Source organism: Pagrus pagrus, assembly GCF_965226575.1.
Source record: "Pagrus pagrus genome assembly, chromosome: 14".
Classification (NCBI taxonomy): domain Eukaryota; kingdom Metazoa; phylum Chordata; class Actinopteri; order Spariformes; family Sparidae; genus Pagrus; species Pagrus pagrus.
In genome coordinates, this window is record NC_140198.1 from 2,607,949 (window position 1) to 2,633,932 (window position 25,984).

Below are 25,984 nucleotides of genomic sequence, written 5' to 3' on the forward strand. Positions count from 1 at the left end.
TAAAAGCTTGTGTGTCAAGCCGCAAACGTTGATTCAGTTTGAGATGTGACCGCTGGGTAACCCTTTTACAGAGCTGTCTGTCTGTGTGTGTGTGCCGGTACTGAAAGGAGACAGTGTTTCTGCTTGAAGTGGATTCCAAAAAAACAGCCTGGAACCGGGAGTGGGTGTAAAACATGAATCCTTTTTCTGGTTCTGGCAGAAATGTGTCTGTTGTACAGAGCATCATGACTGTCGAGTGTCAGAAGCTATCATCGGATCGGGTCGGACTCATGAATCTTACTCGTTGTTGGATCAGATCGTTTCAGTTTTAGACTGAGTGTTATTTGGGTAAAGTTCTCGTACAGATGTTTTGTGTTAAGTTTTGTTAAATGATGAAAGATAAATCTCTCCAGTGATCAAAGTGGATCAAATCATTTTGTTATAGAAAACTTGAAACAACTCCCAGACTTTGTTCACTCGATCCTCACCAGAAAAACATCCATATACTGTAGGTTGACTGTGCAAGCAGCCTGTTACAGCCATTTTTAGGTTTATTGTTATGTGGCGACCTCTAGTGGCCATAGTAATGATAACGACAGCAAAGGAGGAGTTCAGGTGAGATACAGTAGCATGAAGAGTGACAAAGGCCGCATAGCGGACGGGTCAAACCAACAGGACTTTGACCCAGGAGAGACGGCTGCTTGTGTCTGGTGTCAAACCAAAAGGTATTTTAACTAAGTAACGTAGTTAAGTGGCGTCACGAACATGAAGTGACTTAAGTTTCGAACATCGTACAGTCTAAGGATGGACACTAAATTACTGAAATTTGATTCGTTCATGCGACTGTATGCTTTTGTCTTAAATATCACCAGGTGTCGTTGGATAATGATTGTATAGTTCCCATTGAATACCGACAAAGTCCTTTAAGGCAAATCTTGCCTGTTGGCAGCCATCTTGGCATCACCCCCAGGCAGTTATTTGGGGGCTAACAAGACGAGGCCTCTATCTAAATTAATGTGTCGAGAGCCATAACGCTAAGTGACATCGTGAGCTCATCCCAGCAGAGCACTTAAACAAATGTGAGTTTAATGTTGAATCTTTGAATAACCCCACCGTGCTTGGTCATCCCGCGCATCAGCGTTATATCCTCCTCTCTGATATCGTTCGTATGATGACGTGTTACCTTCCTGCAACACATTTCAAACAGTAAACACTCTATGTAACACTTGTTTATGTTGTTATGTATCGAACTTTAATATTAAAGAAGAATGAGATTATCTCCAGAATGCAGAATCTGAACGACGACCAAGAATGTGACTAAAATATGTTTTTTTAAGCCCAGAAATAGATTAAAATGGCCGCTCCATTTACTGATACATTAGATGTTATTTTAGCTGGAAGTGGTTTGGATTTTTGTAAAAAAAAAATGTATGGAGACTGTAAATAACTGAATACCACGTTAATTTCCAGCCTCTCTGCTGCACACACCAGTGAGATGATGATATACTCAGGGGAAGCCATTACCAGAGACTTCTTCCTCCCCTCATTATAATTTAATGCCGGCTCAGACTCCTGCAGACTCACGTTCAGACCATCCTTTTGTCCTTCTTCTAATCCTTTTCTCTCCTCGTGACTCGCTGAAGAAAAATGCTCCAATACTTTTTATTTTCTTTGTGCTCTGCCCTTTGTCCTTCCACTGTTTGTGAGATAATATAATGATTGTGACTGTTAAGGGTTATTTCTAAGGAGGCATCATAAATCATTCACGCGTCACTCAGGATGAATCGTTAAATATCCAGCCAGTAAGTTCACGTTTGAACTCCTGTCCCCATGAGCTTATTCATAGGGCGAATGTTGTCATTAGTGCCATTAGGGGTGTTAATGATTAATCGATTAATTAAGAATTAAACCAGTAAAAAAAAGTCTTACTCAACAATAAGAGACGGGCACAAATACATCATATCTTACAATAACAGATTACAGATACTCGTTTTTCAAATATACCCAAACAAATACTGAGTGTGAGAAAATGTATTTAACTAATATACAAATAATTCGGCATTTAAAAAAATACAAAAAGACATTTTACATAAACTGATATTGTTACATTTTAGCCATGTAATCGCCTCAGTGTTGGCTGGATTTTGTTGCCAGTTGTTGTGTGTATTTCTTGTGTTTTGGCACAAATAACATTTTATTCTGGCGATTTGGTGACGGGTCATAAATCCTTCTGATCCAGAAAACAACATGGCTTTCCCTCATAGCGCCATCTGCAGGACAAACTTCACACTTCAGTCCTAATATTTATGATTAACATCCCAACACTTTGTCTCTATCAAACAGTCTTCTGTACTGTACTGAGCATCACAGCCTTGCGGTGGCGCTGTCCTGGCTACAGCTTCCTCTCCTTGTTTTTCCCATCACACCTCTCACACTCGTGTCTAACTCAGATTTCTACATTCCCAGACCGGCAGGAACACGAGTCACGGCTGTTCCCTCTGAAACATTACCCGTAACTCTCCGTCCTCGTGTCTGTCTGCCTCATTTCTTTCACATTAAGTCACCATGAAGGTTTCTTCCTCTGTAAATCACGCTACGCTATCCGACCACAAGCATAGCAGTCATTGCCAGCATGCTTAATCATCCCCCATAGTTCTCCATGTCCCGTCCCACAATGCTCTCTGTCTGCCTGCTTCTGTCTTCACAGCTCTTTGTCTGCATCCTCGGTCTCTGTAGAGCCTCTAACCGCACATATTTCTCTTTTCCCCTCCGGCCGTTAAAAAACCCAGGAGGACTCCATAACCCTCAAACCCCGAGGATAAATATTGGATCTGTGTCGGGGAACAAAGCGCGCCTCGCTCTAGAATCTGGATAAATAACCGGGAGAAACACGCTGCACGTCTGTTTTCACTCTTTGTCCTGACTGATTATCTGCTACTAGTTCACCATAGTGCCTTTGGTTTTATTACACAAGATTCATTTCATGCTCACTGTCTCAACAAATGTCTGTGAGAACTTTAAGGGAGATTATTGACACATTTTCTACCGCATCCGTTATAATTCACGTCTTTTGATACGGGAAGGATGACGATGAGATGAGCAGCAGTGACGTCATGACTCCTCGCTTCACGTCTCACAGTTAAAGCAACAGAAGCGAGAAGAAGCTGCGACTTAGCCAAATGCATAAAGCTCGGTTTCTTTTCTTTTATCTTCAACAGATAGCTTCTCCTGTTTTCAGGCGCGTTACCGTACGACAAAAGGGCCAAACACAAAGAAAAACCCCTGTTAGTGTGGACAGAGGCTTTAATGCAGAGAGGCTAATTAACAAATGAAACGCAGATGTGCATATGAAGATGGAGTAACTAGCTAGCTCGAGCAAAATCATGTCAGAGGAGATGACCGACGATAGCGATACGCTCCACCTGCGCCCTGAACATGATAGCATGGGAGTTTTTTTTTGATTCTGTAAACTTTCTATAGAAATCACAGTCATTTTGTTTTCATGAAGTCTGTCCTGCAGCCCTTTTATTTGCAAAGCTACTCAATTCAATACAGTTTGAATTCAAACCTTTGTTTAAGGCCCGGAAATCTCTGATGATGTCGACAGTTTAAACATTTCAAAAGGACACAAATACTTTCTGAAAACATCTGCACACACTGAAGTGAAGTGTTCAGCCAGTCTGACACTCCGGGGAAGTCGAGGAAGTCGGTCAACCATCAAAATGATCCGAAGCTGTTGTTTTATGTTACAATAGTTGCTTTAATTTCTCAGTTAACTTTACCTGCTGTTTCTTCCTGAATGAGCCTCGGCTTCAGTCTCTGGTGTTTTGTCTTCACTGACTCAGGAGAGAGGCTGAAAGCTTTCTGGCACTATTCATGACATCAGCCGTGTGGTAACGTGCGTCCATGAAGCCTGAGAGAAGAACGAGTGAAGACGTTTTTCATTTTCCAGCACCCGGCCGGAGCCTTGAGGGGGTCTGGACCTTAAACTCTGGCAGCTTTATTGCCTTGTTCTGCACTCAGACTGCGGTTCCTCTCAAGACTCCTCTAACCTCTACAAATTGACAAATTAGGCCAATTTTCAACAGGCTGTCATGGCAACTGGTGCATTTCCTACACGCTCGAAGGTTTTGAATGTAAAACTGATTTAATAAACCCACAAATTACTGAGTCTTTTAAAATGGTTAAATGACTCCGTGCTGTTCTCGAGCACTCGCTTCAACAAGCCTTCGAGACCGAGACGTAATTTTCAAAGTTGAACTCCTGCAAAGAGTTCCCGAAGTGATTCATCTTATCCTGTTTCATTACTTTCATCGATTTTATCTGCAAACGTGTGGACAGGTCGTCTTTCGCTGTTGTTGATAAAATGAAAAATCCAAAAGCAAAGGCATGAGATGTCACTCTGACATGTCGGGTTGGTCATGGCCGTTCAGAACTGAGAGATATCCAAAATAATAACTGGCAGATGAAGCTGCGCTCCAAACTTCAGTACCGTCTTCTTCACTTGGATCAGACAGAGTCACTCCACTCTTCATCTGAAGTTGGGCTGTAGCGTTCGAGTCCTTTTTAACCTCTGGCAACGTCACAGCTGGATGTCACCACATCATTACTTTGAGTGTTTGGAGTATTCAGCAGCTGGACTGTAGATTAAGTTGAAAGCTCATAACTTATGAAATGATTTTACTCTATCTATCCTGGAGCCTGACCGATATCCCAGCTGACCGATATCTTGCCAGTCGCTGATATATTGACGTCTGATGTGTAACACAATCCAGAAAAAGATGCTTGTGGTAGTTTCATTGCACTGACGTCGTTTTTGGACCATAAAGTTGATTGTTTAACTGTAATCATCCTGCTTTTATACAGACGTATCGGTGTAACCACATTTCGGGGATAATTGCACAAAACGTGTTTAAGAATATCAAACTATATATCGATGATGGTTTTGTATTGCTGTCTAACATCGGCATCGACCACATCAGTCCATCAATGACAGCATCGTGATCAAACGGGGCCGGTCCGACCAAATATCGCTGATGAGGCTGCAGTTACACTGACGTTATCGACGTTTCGATTAAACAGTCAGTGGTTAACCGACTCTCTGAAGTGTGTTTCTCCATCATCTCCCATAGACTTCAATACAGCTGTCACCACAGTCTTCCCCAAAGCGAGATTCAGTGAATACAGTTCCTCGTTTGCTTCCAGGAAATAGCCACAGCCACCTACCAGAATACCTGCCAGGTATCAAAAGACTGTATTTTAATCGGACTGCGTGTCTCTCTGTTTTTAATTGACGCACCAAAATAAATAATGGCTCCCAGGTTGAACCTCGGTATCATTAAGGCACTAAAACAGAAATGGTAATAATGATTACCTGTCCCGAACGGACCGCTCTGAGCTCTATGACCCACCTGAGTGCATCCGAAGCCCTGCAGAGGGCGACACCCAGCAGCGCCATCTGCAGGCTGTGTTTGTCAGCTGCATCCTGTGATCTTAATCCGATTTTGAAGCTACCGCAGGTTTCACGACACCGTGCTGAAACACACTGTGCGTGATGAGACTCAGTCGATGCCGTCGTGCGTGTCGTTGCGTGTTTGTCTTGTGAAATATGACAGCGCCGTGTATCTTCTTCACCCTCCTGCTGCTCACGGTGTGAAGGAGAGTCCGCTGACAGAGGTCAGTACATCAAGTCCGCACATCCTTTTAAGTTGTGAAGTCACACACACACACACACACACACAAACACAGCATGCTGTGCGTGTGTGTGTGTGTGTGTGTGTCCTCGTTGCTCCCCTCGGGTCACAAACCGCTGTTGCCGAGATAATGGTGGGGGATGCTGCCCGGTTGCCATAGTGACACTCCCCGCGGGGGGGATGAGGTGGTTTATCTTGGCAACCTTGTGTGTGTTTTTTTTTTTAACGGCTCCAAAGTCAGTTTCCTGCATACAGGGGGTGGACAAAATAACAGAAACAGCTTGAAGTGAGGCGAATGTGAAGCAGCTGTCGGGATGAAACGTTTTCCGACTCGACGTTTGGCTTCGGCGTCATTTCACCTCTTAAACAGGACATTTTCTAAAGGGGAAGGTTTAGTTTACGCTGTCCTGTGTTTGTTGAGACTGACTGTCTCTCTGAGGTGTTTATTCAGTCCCGGGTCGTCCTGTTCCTGTAACGGAGATTTAAATACCGTCACTGCCCCTCCTCATCCTCCTCCTCCTCCTCCTCCTCCTCCCTGATTCTTCTGTTTTTATTAATCTTTCAAAAATTAAAATCTATCTTATCTTTATTTGTTTAAACCCGCTCTGTTAGTTGCCTCTTGGTGCTGATAATTTGTGAGTTTTGAGTGTGTGACACAGCACGAATCAGCTTTTCAGCTTTCAGCTTAAAAATAACTCTGGCTCTGTAGCGTCTTCCTGTTGAGACTCCTGTTATTTTTAATGGACCGGGAGCGATGAAAGAGTCGTCCTGATTCATGTTTGCACAGCACAACGTGCAGAAGTATCAGATATGATTTATATTGTGTGTGTGTGTGTGTGTGTGTGTGTGTGTGTGTGTGTGTGTGTGTGTGTGTGTGTGTGTGTGTGTGTGTGTGTGTGTGGAGCAGAAAGCAGATAAAAGTGTAGAATAACTGTTCAAAGACACAAAACCAGGTTTATTTGTGTAATTGAGTCATTTTTAGCTGAGATGAGTTGAATTTAACGACTCTGTGAACGCTGCAGCAGTGATATCTTTTAATTTCTCTCTTCGCTGTTCGGAGATCTTTCTCAGTTTGTACTTCTGCGTCTTAATCATGACACCACGTAGGTGACAGTGTATAACAGGGACTCTAATATACTGAAAATAAACGTTAACATCTTTGTGGCGCCACAAGATAATAAACAGATCACACACACACACTCACACACACTCACAGCCTCCTACAGTAAGGAGCAGATTAAAGAATAAAACTGTTGTGCCGCCTCCGGTTAAAAGCTGTACAGTGATTCTTCTTTCTGCACATCAAAGGTAGCGTGGGCACACACACACACACACACACACATTATACACATCAAATAGACTATATATAGTATATTCCCCATTGCATTTTGAGGTGAGGTGACTGAAGGTCATGCTGTGATTCACATCATTTCCATACTAAATGAACCGTTCACTGAGCCCCTGTGACCTGTTTCTGTAGATGTATGGACTATATATGTGTGTGTGTGTGTTTTAGGGACGTGGCTTTCTTCTGTTTTGAACATGAGAACAGTGTAATAATAGATATTTGTGCTTCAGAGGTGAGTCCTGACCCGCCGCACGCTCTGTTGCCCTTCACGAGCGCTAAAATAGAGAAATAATCCTGAGGCTGAACCATCTGAAAAGTCCTGCGAGGAAGCAGTTTGATTTGATGCCACGCATGTGAAAGACTGTGGATGAAGTCTAAATGAATGCAGAGAAGGAGCAATAATTTCTCTGTTAATGGTAACTGAGACATAAAGACGCAAAACAAAAAATGCTTAAAGTTCAGTGCCCCAAGATAAAGTTTAAAATACCTTTTTCCCGCAGGTTATTCTTCTTTGACGCACTCACACGGCTTCACAATGCCAACTTTTTTATTTTAATCAAAGAGCGCTGTGACGTGACGTCGTCAGCTCATCCCGACAGAGCTCATAAACAAATGCTGTGATGAAATGAGTTTGACTTTCTTTCATGCTTATAAGAAACCCGTCTGAAGCCTCAGCTGAAGGGTTGAAACTGTCGTGAATCTCGACTGTGCGCTCCCGTCGATGCAGCAGTGAGATCGGCTTGTATCGTTCCCAGTTTGCCTGCTAAAAACACAGACGATTGGCTTTAAAGGGGGGCGGGATATGTGTCAAACAACCGCCATCTCTTAACGTAATGTTTCAAATAAAAATCGGGCTGCCTTGCCAACGGGAAGCGGGAATGGGGTCGATAAGCGATTTTTAGCCTTGTGGACTTGGTAATGTTGGTGGAAAAGCGGCATATAGAAACTTTTCCTGATCTGAGGTCAGGAATCACTGTTATATATTAAGTATATATTAAAAGTTTAGCTGTGATGAGGCACAAAAACAGCTTGCGTTGTTTTCGGTCCTTCAAACGTCCTTAACACCAGTGATGAACTGTAGCTCAATGTAAGTGTTGTGTCCAAGTACTTCCTGAACCACTGCTTCCTCTGCATTTGTTTCTCTATACTAACGAAAAGTAAGAGTCATTATTCCTCACGGCCACTGGACGGTTTTATCACTTGTACACAATGTCATTTTAGTGCACTTGTTGAAACAGCTGATTAAAATGACCTCCTCACATTATCATTAGCTCGTCATTCAGGTGAGTCAGGCAGTTAATGACGACTTGGGTTGTGTTTAAATTGCTGGTTAATTCAAATTTGACAAAAAAAAATCAAAATTCATTGTTGTGTAGAAAACGGGTTGAGATGTGAAAGAACAGCTTGTTCTCTCACCGTTATTTGGATGAAAAGATGAACCAGTCCTGTGTGGATCAGACCCGGCTCGACCTCAGACTTTAATTAAATGGGTCCTCCTCAATCCCTCGTTACTCTGATCTTTTATCCTGCTGCTGGATGTTTGTTCTCCTCCTCCTCCACCCTGCCTTAGTTTCTTCCTGTCCACCTCCTCCTCCTTTTCCTGTCTTTTATCTGCACTCATTCATGCACTCAGATCTTTTACTGAAGTAAAAGCAGCAATACAACAATGTTTAAATATTAAGTAAAAGTCCTGCGTTCAGATTTCTGCTTAAAGCGACAACGAGGAACTTTTAAGTGTTTCTGAAACCGTCTCTGATTCCTCTGATGATTATAAATGACCTGTAACAGCGGACTGGACCATCAGCGAACAGACTGCTGTCTTTATATAGTTAATATGTGCTCGGGTCCGATCACATGTATCACATCTAAAATCACATATCAATACATTACCTCATCGCGATCCATCCTCTCTCTAGCAGGCGCTGGTGTCGTACCGCTTTTGTCCAAAGGGGGCGCTACAATCAACAAAAACTGAAAGTTACTCATCACTTTCAGTAAAAATATCAAGATAAACTCGATTTTAAAGAACGGCCCATTTCAGATTAATGTTTATTTTAATACTGTCTTGTAATATTCAATATCTTCATCACTTTAATGGTGTAATCTTATTTTTCTAGCACATGTAATCCTTTCAGCAGGGCATCATTAAAGTTTTACGATAATACATCATTTTTTTTGTTATTTATACTCAATATACTCAAGTAAAGCGCCTCAAAAATGACACGTCAGTACAGTACTCGAGTAAATACACTGATAATATCCACCACTGAAATCCTTTTTATCCAACAAATCATCATCATCATCTATTTCTCAACTCTTTTCTTGCATTTTTTCATCCTCTTATTTTTTTTCCTTCCTCCTCTTACGTGCCCAGCTGTGCTCACACACACACACACACACACACACACACACACACACACACACACACACACACACACACACACACACACACACACACACACACACACACTGTGCTGTTTCTAGGTCATGAGGGCTTTATATGAATAATAAACAGCTGTCTGCTTTAAAGAGAATTATTTATAGAGCCTCTCTCTCTGTATCTCTGTATCTCTCTCTCGATCTTAAACGCTTCCTCTTCTTCTTCCTCATCCCCTTTTTCTTCCATCCTTCTTATCCCCTGTTGTGTTTAGTATCTGTCATCTTTGTAATCCCTGACTTTTGCTCTCTTTATTTCCCTCTATAATCCCTCCCTCAACCTTTTATTGAGGACTTTGCTTGTCTCCATTACAGCTGTAATACACGCTGTCATCAGCGTATACAGATACTCTCGGTGTCAGATACAGCTGAGGCCGGAGGCGTTATGGTTATGGGGTCGTCTATCCGCCTGTGTTTCATTCATATGAGGTCGATATCTCAAGAAGGCCTTGAAGGAATTTCTTCAGATTTGGAACAAATGTCCACTTGGACTCGAGGATGAACTGAGAAAACAAGGGCTGTCACGATATCAGATTTTCATGACACGATTATCTTGGAAAAAACACATTCATAACAATGATATTATTGGGATTCCAATCAGGAGAGAGATTTTTTTGAGTAAACATGAAGATTTATCGGCATGTAGTGTTGTAGTCAATGCCGCACCAACCGAGACCAAGACATTACCGAGACCAGAGAGTACCGAGAGCGAGACAAGGCCAAGACTATATATATCAAAGGAACATCATAACAAAACATCAAAAAGTGAGTTTTCTTTTTTTTTTAGCTGGGGGAAATCTTTACACTACCAATGATTTGAAGTTATTAGCTGTTTTTGAGAGGGTCCTTTTTCACTCTTATCAGTAAGGCATGGACAAAAGGCCTATCAGTGGTGGTCTTGACCGGTCTCGTTCAAAAAACCCGAGTCCGCCCAGTCCGAGACAAGACTGAGTAAAAATGACCTCGATTCCAAGACAAGACCAAGAACCTCAAAAAATGGTCTTGAGACCTGTCTCGAGACCAAGACGGATCTCGAGTACTACAACACTATCGGCATGTGTACCATAAAGAATGAGAAAGTTTGCCGGTTAGACTCCATCGTGATGAAGTAATATTTAGGGAGGTGATGAAGCTGTGTGTAGAATAGGAAACCTCCCGATGGAGTCCAGACACTGGTGGTGGTGATGGTAGAAGAAGGATCCTGGAGAGGTGACGACAGTTGCGTTGATTCTGGTGAGTGGAGCCGAGCCACTGATGAAGAGCTGGAGGAGGACGGGGTGGAGGACGGCTGTTTTAAGTTCGACAGCAGAGACGTGATTGGCTGATAGTGTTGGAGGCAGAATCTGGTTGAATGAATGGAGAGCGAGTACATGAAGAAACGCTGGGAGAGAGGTGAATGAAAAGATAGTCTTCCTGATTGCTTCATATCTATCTTTAACTTTTTGTTTGTCTCTCTTTTTGGCAAATACATTACCCTCAAAATCTGAGTGTAGGAGGTGGAGGAAGAGTCTGTGAACAAAAAGAACAATTACTTCTCAACGACTTGTGAAAAGGCAACCAGATGAATTAAAAAAGACGCATGAGGCCGAACATCTTCACTGGATTATTCACACGAAATGATCACATGTGATTTATTAACATGAGAAACACATCAATACTCCATCTCTTAATTTTAATTACCTTTATGTAAACTCAAAGATCATTGAGGGCAGCACTGTTTGCAATGTTGAGTAAAGAGATACAGAATATTAAGAAATACAAAAATAAGGCCATAAATTAGAAACAAGTATATGCATATAAATACCAATATAAATAAAGACAGTATTAAAATCTTTTACTCAAGTCAAAGTAGCAATACAACAATGTAAAAGTACTCCACAACAGGTAAAAGTACTGCATTCAAAGTCCTACTGAAGTAAAAGTGCAGTATCATCAGCAAACAGTATGAAAAGCAAAACTCGCTCTGTAGAAAATTGTCCCTGTGACTGACATATTGTGACATTTATTATTAGATTATTAATATTATATCAATGATGTTGTAGCTGTAATTACTTTGTATACTATTAGATAGTTTCATCCAGTGGTTCCCAACCTCGGGGATAAATATGAGCGGTGCTGAGATTATTAACGGGGTAGAAACAAAGTTCTGCTACACAAATTTGCGTTATTTTTGGTCTAATTTTGGCTTTTTGTGAAATAAAGTTTAACCTCTAAGAGCCTCAGATATGCAGTTAAATGAAACCATATGAGGAATTAAGAGGGGAAATGTCTGGTAACAGCTCAGTTCAGGCAAACTTGACCTGTTTGGATAAATATACATATTGAAAACAGGCTATAAAATGTAATACCTTTGGAAAATGGCATTTAAGACTCTTTAATACGTTTTTAATACGCTGCAGACACCGTGATCGGTGGAGTTAAGCTGTACAGTGCAATGTTTGGACTCTGTAAGAAGTTCAAACTCCCATGAACATTAGTTGAGGTTGTCATGCGCACTGACAACAGCCTAACGTGTTCGAATGATCGTTAAACTCTGGATGAAGTTTAATAAACACGAGGATGGATAAACGGCGCTGATTGTAGATGAAGAGATTTATTTTACTGATGTTAAGAGCAAAGAAACCAGAAGTCTGACATCGACAAAGAGAAAGAGAAAGAAAGAGCGAGGGAAAAATGTTTGGGAAGCAGAGAGTGACTCTGCAGAAACAGACGGGACGGAGGGAGGGAGGCAGAGGAGGTGCGGTCGGCAGAAAGTCAGACGGAGGCCAGACTATAAAGCTTCAGGCTGAAACAGTGTGAGGTCATCTGGACTGAGTCCGGCTGGTAATACCCGCCACACACACACACACACACACACACACACACACACACACACACACACACACACACAGGCACATGGACATCTACAACAGGACACGCAGCTGTGAAAGAAACATCCTGTTCTCCAGGATTACATCACAGTTTACAGCATTTGTAAAGTATGCGTTTATTAAAAAGCACAAAGACTCATTATGATGTTGGTTTAAAATATTTGAAGATCCCAGTTTGACTTCGGCAGTGTTTGCTTATTTTGTGACGAGACAGAACAGTGAGATTACAAATCAGGAGACAGGAACAGGAACCATTTTATTTTAGCTGTGTTGTACGTTTGTATGATGTACGTTTCTGCTTGTGGTCGTCACGTTCTGGCTCCATATACCTGATTCTGTCGCCACACACATGGCTGGTTAGAAATATCCAGTGGTTTCACGATGCTTGGAAATGTTAAAACACCATCTTGGCTTGGCTGCTGTCTCACCTAGCTGCCTATCTGAAGGTGCAACTCACAACCCAAATATCGGTCAGTGCCCTCGACCCTCTACCCACCTCTGCAGCGTCTCCACAGACAGGTTCACAATAATACGTAACGTGGAGTTTGACTTTCAAAATAAGGCTTGCTGACAAACATATTGTGACATTATGACTTTAGGAATGATATAAATGTTGTCCAACACACGAAGTCGAGCACAAAAACAACTGTGAGGTTTAGGAAAACATCGAACTTTGGGTTTAAATATCTACATTCAGTCGTGTAACTCAACTCACGTAAATTACTTTAGTTACTTAAGTTACACCCCCAAAACTTATCTGTCGAAGTCACTCACATCATGAACTACATGTATCCAGTCGTTGGCAGCAGCGTGAAGCTTTTGTGCTGATTGAGAGTTTGGTGAAGAGTTTTATTGTGTTAATATTCTTCAATAATCTACAGTGCGCACTGCTCCGGTTTATAATCTCCTTTTTAAACCCTGATAGATTAAAGGGTAATTTCTCTAGCCTCAATCCCAGCATGAATTTAATATGGAGAAAAATCCATTTTGATCGCCGTCTCCTCCTGTTGGTTTTCAGTTTCCACAGTGATTTGATGGAGAGGCGGTCGTGATCACAGCGAACGCCAAAAATACCTTTTATTCATTCAGGGAGAGTTTTAGTTCCCTGATTCTCGTCCATGCCGGCTCGTGTTCAGACATCATGTCGACTTTGAAGAACAGAAATAATATTTAATAACTGGAAGCACATGTTGAAATCCTCTTTAACTCCACATGACCCTGCAGATGGTCGGTGATTGAAACACATGCCGCTCGTCAAGTGATTGAATCAAACCCGACTGAGCGTTGCTACCTGTGGTGGAGAGTAACTAAATACATTTACTCGGCTTCTGTTTGCATTTATTCTACTTTACACTAATACTTCACTACATTTCAGACGGAAATATTGTACTTTTTACTCCGCTACATTATATATGGGTCGTTTAAATGCCGACTCACCCAGAATTCAGAAATCGTTAAAATGTAGGGGTGGGACAAAATATTGATACGGCAATATTATCGTGATACTTCGATACGCTGGCGCCAAATATCGATATTTTTAAAACATGCAGCACACAGATATTGTGATGTATCTCTAGATGATTGTCTCGCAATGTATCGATTATCGCAGAATCGCTGTATCGTGATATTATCGTTATCAGAGGCAACATATCAGGAATCATATCGTAAACGTCTCTTTGTTATTATGAATCTTTGAACTCGGAGCTAAACTTAATCATTTTTGCATTTCTTTGTTTATTCTGATCCAAACAAATTGCTAATATTTCTATATTTTATGCGCTCTGCTATAATTTTCCATCCTCGTGTGATACCTATTGAGCCTGTTTTTCATTGGGTTCACAAAATGCGCAGGTTGCAGCTCATAATAGCTTTGTTTGTTGCCATGTTTTATGGTGCTGCTTTGACTTAAAGTAAATAATATGATCTTTCTTGGATACTGCCTGTATGTGTATAAAAAGCTGCACAAGACATTATGATTGAATAGTCATTTTTCGATTTAATTAATATTTATCAGGGAGGGTTAGCTGAGAGTTATTAAGAGTGGAAATACATGAAATCTATAAAGTATAGTTTAGCCTGAGTACAGATATAATATGTAACATTCCTGCATGACAATGTCTATAAACGACCAGACTGCTGCTGTATATTTTGTCGAGTTGTGTCATTTTATTTTATTTAAGCTAACGGTATGTTTTTATTTGGTCTCCTGTTGAGTTGGAGAGTGAGGGAGGATGGAGAACGCGACAAAACGTAGTGTGTAACGTAGATTTTCATCAGCAATGGTGGATGTTTAACAACGAAGACAACAACTCTATGATCGCACGCTGCTGACATCTTTTTTTGTTTTAATTGAGAGCCCCCATTTGCAGACATGAGTTTAACAAAGTCAACCTTTCAGCACGCTGAGTCTGAGATGTCCTAAATAGGCCACCATACAGAGGATAAACCCTTTCAATTTCACTAACAACCCTGAGGACAAACTGTCCATTTGTTCCCCACTCGAGGTTTAACAATCAAGAGTCCACAGAAAGCTTCGCAAGAGAAAAACGTGGCTGTATTGTTGCAGTAAATTTGTTCTGACCTGCAGGTTAATGGATTTTACAGCAGGGTCATGAAGCTGAAGGTCAAACTGGTTTAATCTGGAGATGTCGGCTAAACTGTAATCTCTGTCACCTCGTCGTGACCTCAGAGACAGAGGTCAGAGGTGTGTGTGTGTGTGTGTGCATATAATAGATTTTATATAATGCAGTGGGTGTTTGCTGTACGTGCCTGAATGTACTGAGTGTTGTGCAATGACAATGATGGAGAGGTCGACGGAGGTCAAACTGAGAGGGCAGCTGTTATGGTGAGAAAAACAGAAGTTTGAGAGCAGAAAGTGAAAATAATTGGTCCGGTTCTCACTTCTGTTCTGAGGGTTCTGACTTGGTTATAGGGGTACAATTAGCCGAAGGCTTCCCGCGGTCATTAATCAAGCCGAGTAATCTGTTTTACACGCACACTCGAGCAGATAAAGCAGCTCTATCAGTCATCCTAAGGAGGTTTGTAACACTTGTTTCTGGTGACAAGCGGAAATCGACCTCTGGTATTGCTCTCGTCCGTCGTCCTCAGGAGGCAGCTGATTTGTTATCTGAGGTCAGGTTGGTTTGTACGTGTTGGTCTGAAGCAGCACGGTTGTGTTTCGTCGTAGCTTTGCAGCGTTTACCGACAGATCAGTCTTAAAATCCTGCCATTGGCGACGTGTTGATACAGAAGAGATGGAGTTTAAAATGGGAAAACACTTGTAAGCTTTTGTTCTGCAGCACTGAACAGTTTGTTTGAGAGGGATCCACTTACAGTTTCTGATAACGTCGACCTCTTGTTCATGTAGCACCACTGCTGTATATACATGGTAGTGGATGAATGCACTCAGAGTGAGTCAATTTGGGTCAAGTGTCTGCTAAATATATGTAAAATCAGTGGAGGAAGTGGAAAAAATTAAATGCAAGTGTTCCTCTTATTAACACGTCGGCGTGTGGATCCGCAAATCACTGCGCTAACGATCACTGAGGAGTTATTACTGATGTTTCAACATAAATGTGTTCAAACAAGGGGACAACCATCTCCATTAATAAGAGTATAAAACAATTAACTTTCTACACTATCCCCTCGATGCCTCCGGGACCGTCATGGCCGTGATACGGTTGCCGGAGCTGATTGCGGCCGTTCTAGTCGATGCTCAAGTTTCCACCAGCGTCCCACACAGTGCATCCGGTCAGTTTTCAAAATAAAACACTCTTTAGGAAATTGGAAACGCCCTCCTTGGGTGAATCAGACAAATCTAGATGGGACAGAAATATAACTTTAACAGATAGATAGGTAGATTTCTGCCGGTCCTGGATAAGAAGGCTCTTCCCCCAAACTATGACACAGGCCCTCTATCTCATTGTCTTATCGCCCGGTCATTCAGATCAGCCGGGTTTCAAGCAACCTTTGCTGTGTATTCAATGTTATTTATCAACCCAACAATGTCGAATCCTCCAAACCACAAGAAGCGTTCAACACGATTGAATTACCTGTTCGTTGCACTCGAGAGGTTTTGGCTCTGGTCCAACTGTCTGCACTAACTTTAGTGTGCAGTGCGATGAAAGCTCGGTTGTGTTCATGTTGTTTTGGAGCCGGGCCAGCGTCACTGTGAGGTTAATATAACGTTAATGGCGACAGGCAGGTGAGACCAGGAACAGGGGAGCGTCACAAAGTGCCCCCTGGGTAATGCAGTTTATTTTGGGCCAGTATGAACCGCCCAGGGAACCTGATGTAGTGACGGCACGAAAGAGCTCATGAGAGCTGGTGTGCAAGAAAAGTCACAGTAGGACGAGTGATGAGACTGTAGTCATGCTAGCGTCTCTTCTAGGCTGTATTAGGAACAATGGTGCTTTGCGCTTTAAGTCAATACTTGAGAAGTCTTTTTAAGATTACTTTGTGTTTAGTGCTAATTAGCAAATGTTAGCGTGCTAACTAGGGATGAGAAAAGTTCAGTTCTGTTTTCTATCAGAAGACGTAAAGAATAAATCACAGAACAAGTTTCCTTCATCATATTGACGAATTTTACTCGGATACTCAGATTACCTTCACTGTGAAAAGTACATTATCTGTATTGTTTGTGTCAGCACAATGCTAAGATCGTACACATGGTAAACACTTTTCCTGCTAAACATTACATGCGTATTAGCGCGCTGATGTTAGCATTTAGCTCGAAGCGCTCGTGTCTCTCAGTGACTCGACTCCGAGTCGCTGAACTGATTAACTGATTGTCAGAATGGCTGCAGATGAACTGTTTGACGTTTATCTGGAATATGTTGTTTTCTGCTCTCTCTGCCTTTATGATCACCAGCTACATGCTCCTGCAACGTTCATGAAGGTTAAACTTGTGTCTCTCTGTCTTGCAGGGCCTTGTACACATATGAGGACGACAGCAATGATTTGACACTCGCCTCATCCGGAGGTACGTCACAGCTTCTCTGTCTTCATTCCAGGATTTAATCTCCACCGGTGGTGACGTCTCGCTGTTATCCCCTTCATGTTTTAATGAACATGGCTGCCCGTTAACGTGTTGGCATCACGTGTGTTGGGTTTGTAATTTGCTGCTGCAGCCCGGCGGGTGAATCTCTGATGAGCTCTGCAGGTTCTGCTGCTGCTTTGGGGCAAAAAATGATCACGTCCTTTGTCTGCTGATTGTCAGAGAGCTGGATTCATTATTACTGCAGTTAATGACGCGCTGCATGATCATTACAGTTTAATGAGATGCCTCAATTTCACACACACACACACACACACACACACACACACACACACACACACACACACACCAACATCGTCTAGTAATACCATTGCATCATGGTTTGTGTTGTGAGTAAATTCACAGGAATGCCGTTTTTCACCGATTTCAACCAAAATGATCTTGTTTTTCACACGTTATTCAGATAATTTCTCCATATTTGAGGATATAACTGAGCCTATTTAGCTAAAAATGAATCTATATATTTGGGAGCTGTTTTTAAGTCTTCAGTAGGAACAAATGAGCTTTGAGCTGAGAGTCGCAGACAGAAAAACGAGACCGACTAACACATTTCTGACGATATTAAAATCCAGAGCAACACCAGCCTCACGTCCTCACAAACATACCAGGTTTAGTGAAAGAACAGGACGTCTGATCTGCTTTTGATGGGAACCACGGCTCATTCTGCGAGTCTAATGCGATCACCGATGTAGAAATCCTGAATGTGGGATCTCACGTCACATGAGGGGAATAAACTGGAGCTACTACAGAGAAAGTGGCTGCATCACTAATGCTGGAGCGATGCGTGATAAAGAGCCTCGTCTGCCAGCAGCCTCTTCCTTCATGTCATCAGTGTGAATATTTCAGCAGCGACGGACCGAACTGTAAACCTCGGAGGAATCGATGTGCCTCTTCAGAGCGGGAACCAGCAGCACACAGTCATGTTTGTGCAAATGTATGAGTCTCTACGCTGAGATATGAAGAACAAGATCGTAAACTGAGGCATAAAACTGTCGGCCTGGATGACTTCACTGCTGCAGACTGTGGTGGAGGAAGTATTCAGGCCGTCTACTGAAGGATAGTAGCAGCACAACGACGTAAAAACATTACATTCAAAATATCACTGGAGTATGGACCCTGTCTGAGTTATATTGCTGTATATACTGATGTACAGTATGAATATGTAAAAAACATTTTTGTTCATTCAAACAGCTTATAGCCATTTTAATCTGTCACAATGGATTATATTTTATAGTTAGTTTAGTTTATGAAATGTTTAAAGATGGTAACAAAAATGTCGATCTGTGTTTCTCAAAGCAAGATGAAGTCCTCAAATGTCGTGTTTTGTCCACAAACTTCAAAGAAATCCTGAAAAATGTGAATGATGATAATGATGAGGACACCAACCCGCCATTAGATGTTGGCGATGTACGTTTCTGCAAATCACTGACGTGTTACTTTACATTTTTTATGTTGCTTTACGCTCAGTTCTTGCACAACTCTGTGCTCATCGTCTGGTCATGTTAAGGCACAAAACACACTTTAGTTTAGGTAAGAGTTCGGAGAAGATCACGTTTTGGTCGCCACAAACACGCTGGAAGACGTCTCGATGTCTCCTTTGGTTTCTCACTTACGAATGTTGAAATGCCGTCTCGAACAGTGGCCTCTGGCTTTAAAATCACTACGATCCGCTCCACGTCACAGCATGACAGTCAGCTCGTATAAAGTGAACGAGATGAATGTGAACGTATCCGTGGTTTGCAGAAACATATACCACCAACACTGTATTCTGGCGACCGGGCTGCTTATAACCGACAGGACTTCGAGGACTGTCTCGTCTCGGCAGAGTCACAGTATTTGATCTCTGGTTGCTTTCTAGTTTCTTCCATGAGTTGATTGATTTGTTCATCTCTCACCAGTGTGTGTGTTTGGAGGTCCACAGCTCGTCCCTGCAGAGGACGGAAACATTAACGTGACTGTCGTTGTGCTTTAGTGGTGCTCAGATCTGTGGTTGTGTGTCGCAGGAGGCGGTCTGGCAGAGATCACACTGACCTTTGACAACGGCAGGGTGATGTACGGCTTCTGCAGCCTGAAGGAGCCCAACTCCGCTCTGCCACGATACATCCTCATCAACTGGGTGAGTCGCGGGGTCACGGGGGGGAGACGAGGGGAGACGGGCGCTGCATGACGCAACACACAACACACACTCACTGAAATATCCTGGAAGGTATAACAGCAGAGCACCAGAGTCATTAAGGGTCACAGCACATTTTTAATTGAGCCATTTGTTTAACCAGGAAGAACCGCGGCAGTGATGCTCCGTCTTCATCGTCCAATCACAGAGCTGCAGCCTCAGCTAGGAAGGTCACCGCAGCAGTTTAGAGCCGCAGATACACCCGTACGGTCTGAAGCGGTCCAGAACCAATGTTCTGCTATTAAGTCTACTTTTATTGTACCTGCTGTTTTATTAAAGAGTTCATTTAAATACATCTATCAAGGTGTTTCAGGTTGTGACGAGCCGGTGCAGCACTGAAGTCCTTTAACACGGATGGTGTTACAGTGTATCATTAAAGGATCTAGACGCAGGAAACCTCGGCTGGCAGACAGAAAAACAAACAGCGAGCTTTAATGAAATAAAGCTTAGATCCAGAAATCAAAAGGCTGGTGACAGAACAGGGATAATCCAGGAGCAGAACAAATAATGACCTAAGTACAAATCAAGATAACGAGAGGACACAGGCAGCAAATGCAGGTGAAACGAACCAACAACGAGTGAAGGTACATCGATTGCCGTTCGTCCAGTCAGGTGCACCGTTGTGTGCGCTAATAGCACAGCTGAGGAGAGAAAGGGCGGGAAAAAAGACAAAGACAGGAAGTGGAACGTAACACAAAACACATGAGGATATAATCTACAAAATAAAACAAGACAAAACCAAACAAATGATCAAACACACCAGAGATATCACCTTTTTTACTCCACACACTCTTCTTCCTTTTTAAAACCTGGTGCCTACATTACCCACAATGCAACTCACTCACTGTGTGATATCACTGGAGGCATTACATCAGATTACATGCAGCTTCGTACGGCTTTTTTCACATACGCTGTCGTACACACTTTAACGTGTCAGCAGCTCAGTGATTTAACAACTTGTCACTGTCGACCTTTTTCAATATCAAACCAAGACCACGATGTTTCCAGCACATAAAAACCAAGAACTGTCATCATCCTGCAGGTAAACTAGAGATACGTCAGCAAACACCCTGCAGATACATTCAGCAGGAACATTATGTTGCTCGTCGTGTTTGCCGTTGAGGATTAGTTCTGTATAAACTGAACGTCTGAGAGGACGAACGGTGTTAAAAAGGGAGAGAGAGCGATAGAAAGGTCCGGTAATTGCAGTGAATGGAGGCTGAGAGAGAGAAAGAACGAGACATTTGGGGTTTTTTAAAGAGAGAGGCCGGGATCAGAGCCAGAGGAGTCCGTCATCATGCAGCACAGCAACACTAACAGCCAGAAGAGCACCAGACCAGAACAAACCGGGCCAGACCGGGCCAGAAATGGACAGTGTGCAAAAATGTGCTTCAGATGAAACAAAATACACTAATAATACACTGAACTGTACCAAAATGTACCACAAACTCTGAACTGCAAAATATTAAAGCTCTCCTCTTCTCCTTCTCCTTCCTCTTCCTCTTCCTCTTCAGTCTGTCTGATAGATTAAGTGATCACTTGTTCTTATTGAGAGATAAATTGCTATGATCTCAGACGAGCTGCAGACGTGTTCCTGCCTCTTTCTCTGTGTAATTGCTGCCTGCTGTGTTTGCATTGTGTCGCCGTGAATGAGCCGTGATTACTGAATCACATGATGCGACCGTTTCAATAACTGATCATGACCACCGCCGAACAAAGAGGCCCTGATGAGACCGACACCAGGAGGAGACGCTCCTCGTGGATCTGAAAAAACAGAAAAGAAACACGTCGACGGCTGTGATGTTGTTTTTTTTTGTTCTCTAACTTTTATTATGTTCCCCTCCCCCCTTTTTTCTCCCGCTCTCAGGTCGGGGAAGACGTGCCGGATGCCAGGAAGTGTGCCTGTGCCAGCCACGTCGCCACCATCGCTGACTTCTTCCAGGTCAGCACCACCAAAGTACTACACGTTTAATGATACTCCATGTTGATGTCTGTGCGTTTGGTTCTGGAAGTAAAACCATCTATACCTGTCTGTTCAGATCCTTCACCTGTGTACACGTACGAACACCACACAGTTAAAACACAAAGTCCTGCAGTCAAAATGTTCGGCTGCTTTCACTGCAGCAAACAGCAAACAAACCATTCAAGCAGCTGTAAAGTTGACAGGAGAGAGGAAACTCTCCAGAGGAGCAGAGACAGAGACAGAGGAAAACTTTTAGCTGAACTGCGTGTGAGAGTTTTGTTGTGTGGAGGCACACAGAACATTTATTAAAATAAGATCCTGACCGATCCCGTCGGGAGATTTAAATAATCGATGAACTGAAGCTGCCTCGTGATGAAACGTGCAACACAAACACGAACCGCCACTCAGCGAAGACAAGAGACGCTGGTTAGAGAGATCGTTTGAGTCTTTGACGTGAGGTCAAAAGAGGCAGTGACACACTTCCTCCTCCTCCTCCTCCTCCTCCTCCTCCTCCTCCTCCTCCTCCTCCTCCTCCTTCTTCTTCTTCTTCTTCTTCTTCTTCTTCTTCTTCTTCTTCTTCTTCTTCTTCTTATTCTTCTTCTAGTTCTTGTTGTTCTTCTTCCCCTTCTCCTTCTTCTTCTTCTTCTCCTCCTTCTTCTCTTCTTCTTCTCTTCTTCTTCTTCTTCTTCTAGTTCTTGTTGTTGTTCTTCTTCTTCTTCTTCTTCTTCTAGTTCTTGTTGTTCTTCTTCTTCTTCTTCTTCTTCCCCTTCTTCTTCTTCTTCTCCTCCTTCTTCTTCTTCTAGTTCTTGTTGTTGTTGTTCGTCGTCTTCTCCTCCTCTTCTTCTCTTTCTTCTTCTTCTTCCTTCCTGATGTTTTGCTGTCTGGATCTTGTGATGTGGGGTTTTATGAGTTGATTATCTCTAGTCGGTGTGTTACCTGCAGTAATAACTGCCGTCACTACATCACTGTTGTGCGTAGTAATACAGACGTTACACAGTTGATGGCTGTCTGACGGCAACGTGCCAAAAATGTTCAAAACACAACGTTCACTTAAACAGATCGAGAAGATTTTTTTTTAGGTGGGACGTGTATGCAATCAAAAAAAAGGGCTAATTGAAAACCCTGTCGGTGTGATGGCTGTGTGGGAGAGAGTGCTGCCACTTACAATGATGACACTTCAACACACACACACGCACACACACACACACACACACTCACGTGGAGAGAGAGAACAAATAAAAACGTCACCTCGACTTTAATCTTGATCTTTGTATCTACTCACAAAATACACACTCAGTCAGGTGTACAGGTATGAACACACTGCTGAGTATGACACACACACACACACACACACACACACTCGGCAGTGAGTGAGAGGATTTTCATTCTGCTCGGAGAGATTACTTAAAAAAAGAGGTGGTATTAGTCATGCACTGTAACACACACACACACACACACACACTCTCTCTCTGATCCTCCCACAGGTTTAATTCGCTGTAGCTTCTTGTTCCACAGAAAACTCTCACAGCAGGTTATGAAACAAGTTTTCATCTTTCTGGAGTCTAAAGTGTGACGACATGAGTTTGTGTCTGTTGACGATGACGTTGTTGAAAGATGTGAAGCCTGAAGAAGATCTGTGACCAGTGAAACCAAACATCTGCTGGTGTCTCTTGACTGTCTCTCTCTCTCTCTCTCTCTCTCCAGGGGGTGGAGGTCACCGTCAACGCCAGCAGTGTGGAAGACATCGACCCGTCAGCCATCGGGCAGCGGCTGACCAACGGGACGGCGGCGTTGGCGAGTCCGGTCCTGAGCCGCCTGAGAACCCGCGAGGAAGAACACGGAGAGGTGGTACGGTTTATTTACGCAGCAACACTGAGGCAGCACTCACAGTGGAGAAACTGCAGTGTTACCTTTTTAAAAACCAAGTCGGTGCTCCCAATAGTTCAAGAAGAGCGTCTCTGTCTCCTCTCCTGATGCAGGGCACGGTGTACGAGAAGACCAACGCCGAGGTGGAGATGAAGAAAATCAATAGAGAGGAGTTCTGGGAGAAAGCCAAGGTGAGCGTGACGCAGAGAAGCGTTTAGTGTCGTTAGTGTTGGATCAGAGTCGACGTGAACGCCTGTTGTGTTGAGACGAAGTGAAGAACAAAGTCGAACGTCTGCGTCCTCCGGCTGCGTCGCCTTCAGGACTCTGGAGATATCAGAACTAGATCAATCAGTTCATTGTCAATAAACCATTTATAAAGCAAAAGAGCCACTTATTCTGTTTCCAGCCTCAAAACAGGACATCTGAAGACGATCGCCTCGGACATTTCACGTTTTCTTTTTCTCTCCAGCGTGAGGAGGAGCTGAGAAAGGAGGAGGAGAAGAAGAAGGCGGCGGAGGAGCGGCAGCGCTACGAGGAGGAGCGAATGGAGCTGGAGAGGATAGAGCAGGAGAACCGAGAGAAGAGGTACCGCGAGAGGGAGCAGCAGATCGAGGAGCACAGGTGAGGAACAGGAGACACGACCGTCACCGTACCGATGGATTCGACAGTCTATTTCTGCAGAGTCATCCATCTCATGAACCATCATTAGTTAAGACTCTCTTCGAGTCAGGTGAAGTTTTGTAGTCCACAAAACATTTCTGGAGCTTCACAGCGTTGCAGCGTTCTTCTAAACAACTGGAGACTTGATTTAAAATGTTAAAAAACAACATAAAGAAAACATGAAGTGGCTCCACGCAGCTCGATCAGTGTAATCAAAGTCTCCTGAAGCCCTGAGATCACAAAATGATTTGAAAATACGTTATTTACACCCTCGATGTGCGGTGGAGCTCGTGCAACCTCTTCAGACGGGCTGCGCTAACGCTTTTAGCTTAGCAGCTATAGTGAAGGTTTCAGCTTTAAAAAGGGCGCAAATAACTTGTATTCAAATAAGTTTGGGATCTCTGGGCCTCCAGAGGCTGTATGGAGAAGTTTTATGCTTTTTTCTTTTGCCAATAGGTTTCTTTTTTAATAAAGCTTCTTCAGCTGTTTAAGAGAACGCTGCAGGACTGATTTGCTGTGCAGCTCCAGAAATGTTTTGCAGACTTAATCAGATTTCAGCATGAGGAAGTAGCTGGAGACTTGTTTTAAAATGTTAAAAAAGAAACCTATTGGAAAAAGAAAAAAACATCTCCACACAGTCTCTGGAAGCCCTGAGACCCCAAACTGATTTGAAAACAAGTTTTTCACTGTAGCTGTGAGGCTAAAAGCGTTAGCGCACCCCGTCTGAAGAGGTTGCACGAGCTCGACCGCACGTCGAGGGTGTAAATAATGTATTTTCAAATCATTTTGGGATCTCAGGGCTTCAGGAGACTTTGATTATCAGGCTGCGTGGAGCCGTTTCATGTTTTCTTTATGTTGTTTTTTAACATTTTAAATCGAGTCTCCAGCTGCTTCAGTTGTTCAGCAGCACGCTGCAGCACTGATTTGCTGTGAAGCTCCAGAAATGTTGCAGAAACTTAATCCGATTTTCCGTCAGCATGAGGTTGAACAGATAATGACTGAATTTTCCTTTTTTTGGGGAACTGTTTCTTGAAGAAGCTCCAGAACCAGCAGGAGAAACCAAAAACTATTTAAGATCACGATGGCGTATGGTCGGAAAATGAAGCTCTTAATGCCTCAAACATGCACTCGCTCTTAGCAGAACTGTGTAGAAATTTAGGAGAACGATTTGACCTTTTATCGTGTCGTGAAACCTGGTTGTCGCCTGCTGGACCTGGTAAAGTATCATTGAAAGTGTGTGTTCGTGTGTGTGAGAGCAGGAAGAAGCTGCTGGAGGAGGAAGAGGCCAGAGAGAGGTTGCGGAACCAGAGCACCATCGTAAGTTTCCGCCTCTCGTTTGTTTTGGTTTTGTTTCCAGTGAAATCAGTAATTAGATTACAACTCCTGAGATTACTGAGATCAGACCGCACCAGCACAAACACACACTTCTCCTCACAAACAGCCATGAAGACGACACAGACAGAGGACACAGTGTGTGTGACGGCGGTGGTTTGTTTTCTGAAGAGAGCGATTATACGCTGTGTGTGCTTTACAGAAATTTAAAGCCTTCATTGTGCGTGTGTGTGTGTGTGTGTGTGTGTGTGTGTGTGTGTGTGTGTGTGTGTGTGCTTTATTTTCACAAGCAGACATTAAAACTATCGGAGCGTCTTGTAATCAGCTGCCTGCTGCGTCGTAGCAGTTTTGATATTCCAGTTAATCTCCCGAACATCTTAAACTGCGTCCTGCTGCTGAGTTCACACACATCAGTTATAACGACTCGCTCAGACGCTTCAGGCTCCGTTTGTTACTGACGGACGAGGGGAAACACAACAGAAGGAGATCATTGTGTCGTAGATATCATGCAGATTCACACACCTATCACACCTCTTTGTCTGTTTGATGAAACGTGGAGCCGTTCGTCCAGACAGTTCGGCTCGTATGCAGCTTTTTGTGCATTAGCT

General features: G+C 43.0%; 1 protein-coding gene across 8 annotated transcripts in view; it reads left to right on the forward strand.

The window, feature by feature from the left end:
• The window catches only part of dbn1 (drebrin 1), a 118,659-nt gene that overhangs the window by 78,274 nt on the left and 14,401 nt on the right, over nt 1-25,984 (forward strand). For 5 of the 8 annotated variants that reach the window (XM_084374544.1, XM_084374540.1, XM_084374543.1 and 2 more), the window contains exons 2-8: nt 17,252-17,307; nt 19,386-19,498; nt 21,423-21,512; nt 23,223-23,366; nt 23,498-23,575; nt 23,854-24,005; nt 25,304-25,361. In XM_084374544.1, the coding sequence (XP_084230670.1) occupies nt 17,252-17,307; nt 19,386-19,498; nt 21,423-21,512; nt 23,223-23,366; nt 23,498-23,575; nt 23,854-24,005; nt 25,304-25,361 (691 nt within the window). The remainder of the gene's footprint in view (nt 1-17,251; nt 17,308-19,385; nt 19,499-21,422; nt 21,513-23,222; nt 23,367-23,497; nt 23,576-23,853; nt 24,006-25,303; nt 25,362-25,984) is intronic. The other 3 variants (XM_084374542.1, XM_084374546.1, XM_084374541.1) reach the window with 2 other exon arrangements.